A 7,450-nucleotide genomic window follows, 5' to 3' on the forward strand; every position below is an offset into this window, starting at 1 on the left:
GCTTTAATCAAATTTGGTTTTGTTCTTCCTCCATTAGATGCTAGATTAAGATGAAGATTGTGCGATTCATTAAGAATCGGCTTGAATTTTTTTCATCAGAATCGATCGAAAAGTTTGTTTTCTAGATCGTATTTCTTTTTCAGAATCATATTGAAGTTTTTCCTTCGTTATAATTATAATTAAATTAATTATCTTTTTTCCTTCGTTATAATTATATTTGATGTTTATTCGTCAGAATTAGATTGAATGTTTAATTATGTAATCTTCTCATGAGAACGGGACTGGGAAATCTAATATTAGCATCACCGGGATAGTTTTTAAAGGATTGTCTTGATTGGAATTTAATTAAACTTTTTTTTTTTTCATGGGAATCGAATTTAGAGTTTTTAAATTTAGAATCGAATTAATTTTTTTTTCTTCATAAAAATACAAAATTTATCTGGGATGGAAAGACTGTAAGTCTTTTTTTTTTTAAATTATATTCGTATTTCATTAGAATTAGATCCAGAACTTCATTAGAATTAGAGCCAGAACTACTTCTTTATGATTAAGTCCAGAACTTCTTCATCAGAATTAGAGCCATACCTTCTTCATTAGAATTAGATCCAGAACTTCTTCATTACAATTGGATTCAGAACTCCATCATTAGAATTAGAGCCAGAGAACTACTACTTTATAATTAAGTCCATAACTTCTTCATTAGAATTAGAGCCAGAATTTCTTCATTAGATTTAGATCCAGAACTTCTTCATCAGAATTAGAGCCATACCTTCTTCATTAGAATTAGATCCATAATTTCTTCATTAGAATTAGATCCATAATTTCTTCATTAGATTTAGATCCAGAACTTCTTCATCAGAATTAGAGCCATACCTTCCTTCTTCATTAGAATTGGAGTCAGAATTTCTTCACTAGATTTAGATCCAGAACTTCTTCACTAGATTTAGATCCAGAACTTCTTCACTAGATTTAGATCCAGAACTTCTTCACTAGATTTAGATCCAGAACTTCTTCACTAGATTTAGATCCAGAACTTCTTCACTAGATTTAGATCCAGAACTTCTTCACTAGATTTAGATCCAGAACTTCTTCACTAGATTTAGATCCAGAACTTCTTCATCAGAATTAGAGCCATACCTTCCTTCTTCATTAGAATTACAGCCAGAACTTCTTTAGAATTAAATCCATAACTTCTTCATTAGAACTATATCCTTAATTTCTTCATTAGAATTGGAGTCAGAACTCCATCAGAATTAGAGCCAGAGAACTACTACTTTATAATTAAGTCCATAACTTCTTCATTAGAATTAGAGCCAGAATTTCTTCATTAGAATTAGAGCCAGAATTTCTTCATTAGATGTAGATCTAGAACTTCATCAGAATTAGAGCCATACCTTCTTTATTAGAATTAGAGCCATAAATTATATTAACTTGAGAAAAGCAGAATTAATTATATCAGAATTTGAAAGAAAAAAGAAAAAAAAACAGAACTGCTGAGATTGAAAAGAAATTCACTAGATCAAGATTGAAAATTTTTCATCAGAATCATATTCAAAAATTGTAATAGTCTTTTTTTTTAATTTTTTCTATCAGGATCCTGTTCAATGTTGATCCAAATCAAATTTAATCTCTATTTCTTTCAATTAATTAATTAATTTCAAATCGCAAACATAGACTGCAATTATAGTATTTTAATTCTTGTTCGAAAAATGGGATTTTTCGTCCTCGCTGAAGCCTGTGGTCTAACTCCATCGCGCCTCTTCCACGACACGCATTTATTTTGCATACTTACATTCGAATGTTAGATTTGCATCAGCGATGGCCCCGGCGAACTTCCCGTTCATTTAAGTGTGTGTTTTCCTTGGCGCTATAGAAGCAAAAAAAACAATTTACTGTTGTACAAATACTATGTAGGTCAACATCATGGGAGACGTTTTCAAAAATAAATCAGAACAAATAGCTCCGAAAATAGTTTGGTTGCATTTGAATAAGGAGTAATAAAAGCGCGTCATTATACAAATCGCCAGTGACTCCCAAGAAATCGATGGGCGGGCCATCGCCACAAAAAGTCACTCACCCTGAATATTTTCACTTTAAAACGCTCGTGACGAAAATAGGTCTCTCCCCCATCCCCCATTATGTGCATATCCGATATTGCACCAGCCGTTCGTGATTGACCAGTCAGTCCGTGTAGGCAGTCGAACATAATTGAGGGCACAGGTCAGTCACAAAAACTTCAGAGAACTCCCTCCAGTGCTTATCTCTATAGATTATCATAATTCCTTTGTTGAGAATGGACGGTTTAATCTATTTGGGGGGGGGGGAAGGAATATAGTGTAAATAGCGATTTCATCTCTATATATGAAGCCACTTTCATAATAGCCGGTGACCTGACGGTTTTTATCACTTCTGGATATATTTTTCGCTTATTTTCCTCTGGATTCGAGTAATGAGCGTTGGGATTTCGGAATGAGTCCAAGGATACTTTTATTCTTGAAATTAAACGTGGTATATTATCTACGTTGAAACGAAGGCGAACCAGAAGTGAGAGGTTCATTAAATGCTTCATGGTGTGCGTAGGCGACTGGCACCGAGAGAACGTTTACTACTTACTGTCAGAAATACCTCTCAACATGATCGATATCGTACGTGACTGAAGATGGATGACCATTTCATATTTTTCCCTTGCTTAAGATTTAGAAATTACAGATGGAATCGCTAGACTGGATTTCTCCCGTTGTTCGTTACGTTACGGTGTGTAATGGGTGACTTGTGTGTTCTTGGAAATGCTTCTCTTTCTAACCTTCTATTTCTCTTTTTAATTGCAGTCCCGATCAAGCAGCCTTGGTAGGATGGCCGGCAAGGAACGCAACTCCCTGTACATGATGGCTTCGACGCCCACGACGACCTCGAAACGTCAGCACAGGAACAACCGCAGTCTGTTGACGGATATATACCACTGCAGGTCATCCAGCGTCCCCAGGAAGTCGTCGCCCTCCCCGAAGAGGGACGCTCATCCCGAGAATGTGTACAGCAGCAACAACTCTCGGAGGCAGTCTCCGAAACCGCACGCACGACAGCGGCAACGCCAAACATTACCTTCCGCCACTTTGCCGCCAACGATCGCCAGATTACCGACGTCCGAAAACTGTCTCAAGAGCAGACCGAAATACGAGTCCGTTTTCAGCCCCATCACCAAGAGTGACGAAATGCTGTTGAGAGCCGGTGATAAATACGGCGAGGAGACCATCGCCAGCGGCAGCGTGTACCCTTGGCGCCCGACCAGCGTGGTAGCTACGAGACCGCCTCAGACTTTACTTTCTAGGCCATATCAGAACGGCACTACGACTTGGCGACAGCCGTACGCCGCGAACCAATCGAAGCTGTGCGCGGATGAGCCGAAAAAGCCCGAACCGATCATCGGTGTCCCCCAGCAAGTGTTTTCTAGGGAAGCGACTAGCGTCTCCCCTTCGAACTATACCACCAAGCCCCAGGTGACGAGCACTTTCGCACAAAACTCCGTCAGGAATAATGGACCGATCAAGAAGAACCTCCACCTAGACGGGAACATGGACTTGGAAATCACATTGAACACGAACAATCAGTCGCCGATCAAACCGAACGATCCGCTCTCGTACGCGAGTCGATTTCCCAAAAAGGACATGTTGAAAATCGACGCGACGTGGAAACAGTCGGTCACCAACAAGACTTCGTCGGTCGTCGAAACGACGAACGCTAAGAACGCTGGGCGGGTCCTGAGCACCGTCACCAACATAACAGCGACAGTGACTCACGGAAACGCGAAGGAGAACGACACCCAAGGCAAGAATTCTGGACTTTTCTCAGCCAACGACTCGAAGGAGAAGCCGAAAGTGCTCCGTAGCACCACCGTCATCGACTGCACTGGGAAATGCAGCATCGTCAATGACTTGCCGAAGACTAGACCCGTCAAGGATTCGCCGCCTTCTCCGCCAAACATTTCATCGCCGAGGTCACCCGTCACCGAAGACGCCAAGAGACGCGATTTCTTCACGGAATCGCCGAGCCCGTCGGAACCACACGGTTCCAAAGACGACAGCGGGTTCTCTTCATCGGCTTCCACATCCAGACCCATGAGTGTCAGTCCTTGCTGAAGAGACAATTCTGCGCATGCGTGTGTTCACGTGAATGCACTGTAATTATCCCAAGATGTCTACTGCGAAAAGCCAACTTTCGATAGTAATTGCTTGTTAGATGCGTTTCAACTTGAGCTTTGTCAGAAACAAAAAAGTTAACCACATCCACAAACCGACTCCAGGCATCTCCAACTTGTTACTCGCGAGCACCCATAGTGCTCGATGCTCGTGTCCGATTTCACGCTCGCGAGCACTTGGTCAACGTCCCAATTAAATAACCTTGTACAAATCGCCTTCAAAAGACTAAATCATTCTGGTTTTTCTTGCATACGAATGTCAAATCTGCCGTAAGGGTGCTCTTCTTTTGATGATGGGGAACAAGAAAAAGGTTGAAGACCCCCCTCTCTGTGCCTCAACTTACATTTTCCAAAAATGTAGTTGTAAAATCAAAATAACAGATTCGGTTCCAATGAAGGTAATCTTTGAGTCGGTCTCATACGAGGGTAACTCTTTAAATTAAATTAAGAATTTTTAGCAGACGTCCATCAGATGACGGTCTTTAATCAGCAGCATGGGAGGTGAGCCTCGTTGAGAATAAGCGGAAAAAACGGGACAATTCTCTTAAAAAAAAGTCAGGATGGCCAGAATTACGGGAATGTTTCATAACATATATGGCATATGGTCACCCCATACACTATACAAGTTTTCTCCCCGCGAGCGGCAAAAGTACCACTTATCGTGGACTCAAAAGGTCGTGTTCCTCTGGTCTTGACATTACCATGCGCTCACGGGCTACGTGACGTTTTGAGTGACCAGAGTGGTACTGAAATGTTCGCGTGATAGACATGTGCAAATGCAGAACAGACCAAAGCTTGGAGGGGTTCTTGCATTACAACACTTCCACGCTGCCTTCAACACTCGATTTTTCACCCAAATTGAGGTATTCAACTGCTGCCTCAACCGCCCAGCATTCTATAGACATTAGCTCTGTGAAACTTTTTTTCCCAGCTCCTTTACATCAGGAGGAGAACTTTATTAGGTGGCTTTAATTAGGTGATTTTGCAGACGCAAAAGCAGCGGTCGATAGGTTGAGTAACATTAGGCACGACCTGTTAGCAGTGCCGTCTTAACGCATTATTGAGGCGCGGCCTCAAGAGAGAGAGAGGGGACTCATAAAAACGAGAAGTAGGTGTATTTTTTGAGATGTGGCCAGGTAAAGGCCTCAGAAAAATCACTTGGCCCGCTGGGGTCCCATTATGCTCTTAAGATGGCCCTGCCTGTCAGTTGAGGTCATGGACGTAAGATTGCAGTATTTAATGTTATACCTATGGTTGAGGAGCTTCATAATTTTTTCAGGGACCGGTTTTAAAGAATGCAAAATCGGAATGTTTCCTGGTAAATTTGCAATTCTAAATTTGTCGCTAAAAACGTTTGGAGTGACTTGACTGTAACACGTCATCGTGGCAAGGTTGCATTGCCATACAGCTGTACATGCGAGACCCACAGTGTCCCGAAATTGACGGGCCCACCATAAAGAAAATTACATGTAGAATTTCAAAATTGGTTACAAGATTTTTGAAAAAGATGACGCATTTTTAAAGAGATATAATAATAGGATGTGTAAAAATATCCTTACATTGCCAGTAACATGGGCAGCCAGGATTTCAAATATACCTCATTTTAATTTATTTTAACTGCAGCGACATCTGTTGACAAACGCTGTTACTAACTTTCAAAAATTTGTCTAGACTCCACAAACAGTGCAACATTCTGTCGATATTAGCGTAATCTGCTGCGCATTGTTTTCACTGATTTTCAAAATTCTGTTTCACTGGAAATCAATAGTTTTCCCAATCAGAACGCTTTAAAATCCAATTTTCGAATAGTCCTGTCAGTTTTGGGACTCCCTGTACAACGCATACACCAAACCGAAACCCAAACGGCGCGAATGTCAGAGAGTATCAGTCAGTACATCCGAAACAGGGGCGTTTCCGCACGATACTGTCGAACAAGGAATTGTAGGCCCTTACGTTTTTTTTTTTTTTTCACTTTAGTAGAAAGGGCGCGGCTCAAGTTATGGGAAACAAAACAAAAAAGTGGCGTTACGATGTTTCGTTCTTCTATTGACATTTATAGAAATCACGTAAACATCCGGGAATAATTCTTGTGTGAAATGCCCCCCTTCGATCAACACTATAGATGGCGCTCGCTTGAATGATGAGATATCACACATCCGCCATATTGGTTTTCTCTTTCTGTCTCTCTCTCTCTCCAGACTCTCAAAGACCGACACTATTTTGTAAGAGGGAGTGGTTGTTGGCACTCGCTGCACCTGGCTAACATATTGACGTTTGATCGATCGTAATTATTATTCCCCCGCGAGAGATATGCAAATGAGGGAGAGAGCTCTAGGGCGATTCACGGGAATCGAAGAGCGTCGACCGCTGGCAAATTAGCTTCCCTCTGAACGAATCGCAGGCCTCCATTTGCATTCGCCTATGGAGTCTTTTGCTTAATGAACCATTTTTTGAATATTTTTCAATGTAAATGCTGTGTATAATAGGGCACGTTTGATTTTTCAAACTCTTCCTCTTAAAAACAAATCGTGCCGAGTTTGTTTTTTGTTCTTTGGTGACGCTTATATTCGGAATAATTGTATGCATATTATAACACGAAGATACATATAAAGATGCATCGATGTAAGAATGTAACTTGTTTGTGTTATTTGTGACGCTTTTCAAAGAAAACAAATAAACGAAAGTGGATATATCGTTGTTTTTGTTTTGTGTGCGATGTTTGTATTATGAATATTGAATGATAACTAATTGTTAAGACTGGTTCGATTAATCGATGATTGCAGTTAAAATATTTTAGTTCAGTGTGGTGTTAATAGGCTCGATATCGATTCGGTTAAAAGTTCGAGGGGCTGTTCAAGTATTACGTCAGCAAAGTTTTAGCCATTTTTGACCCCGCTTCCTTGTCAGCACCGCTCTCTATCTCCTAAGGCATATTGCTGGAATCAGAAAAGTGCGCGGGAGGGGGGGGGCATAGGGGGCTCGTCCTCCCCCCCCCCAAAGAAAAATATTTTTTAATGCGAAAAATATCTTGTTAAAAATTAAAATTTCGAAAGAAATGATGTTGTTATAATCGATTTCTGTTAATTTTCAATGCTATTTGAAGGGTAAGAACTCAAAATTTATCTTTAAGAAATTCATTGCGACTCACCCTTTAAGACATATATGGTAAGCCCTTGACTCTCGCAGACCAAATGTGGCCCGCCACGTGTGTGAAACCTAATTTTGTAAAAATTAACTAAGCGGCACATTTACAAATCG

General features: G+C 40.7%; 1 protein-coding gene across 2 annotated transcripts in view; it reads left to right on the forward strand.

Annotated features, from left to right (window-relative positions):
• The window catches only part of LOC149080923 (uncharacterized), a 180,592-nt gene extending 173,710 nt beyond the window's left edge, over positions 1-6,882 (forward strand). The window contains exon 5 of one of the 2 annotated variants that reach the window (XM_089237616.1): positions 2,829-6,882. In XM_089237616.1, coding sequence (XP_089093742.1) covers positions 2,829-4,133 — 1,305 coding nt within the window. In that variant the 3' untranslated portion in view covers positions 4,134-6,882. The remainder of the gene's footprint in view (positions 1-2,828) is intronic. The other variant, XM_089237617.1, reaches the window with a different exon arrangement.
• The last annotated feature ends 568 nt before the right edge of the window (positions 6,883-7,450 follow it).

This window comes from Pholcus phalangioides, unplaced genomic scaffold (genome assembly GCF_987345545.1).
Source record: "Pholcus phalangioides strain wild (caught in Gottingen) unplaced genomic scaffold, Ppha-v1.0 ptg000010l_1, whole genome shotgun sequence".
Taxonomy (NCBI): Eukaryota; Metazoa; Arthropoda; class Arachnida; order Araneae; family Pholcidae; genus Pholcus; species Pholcus phalangioides.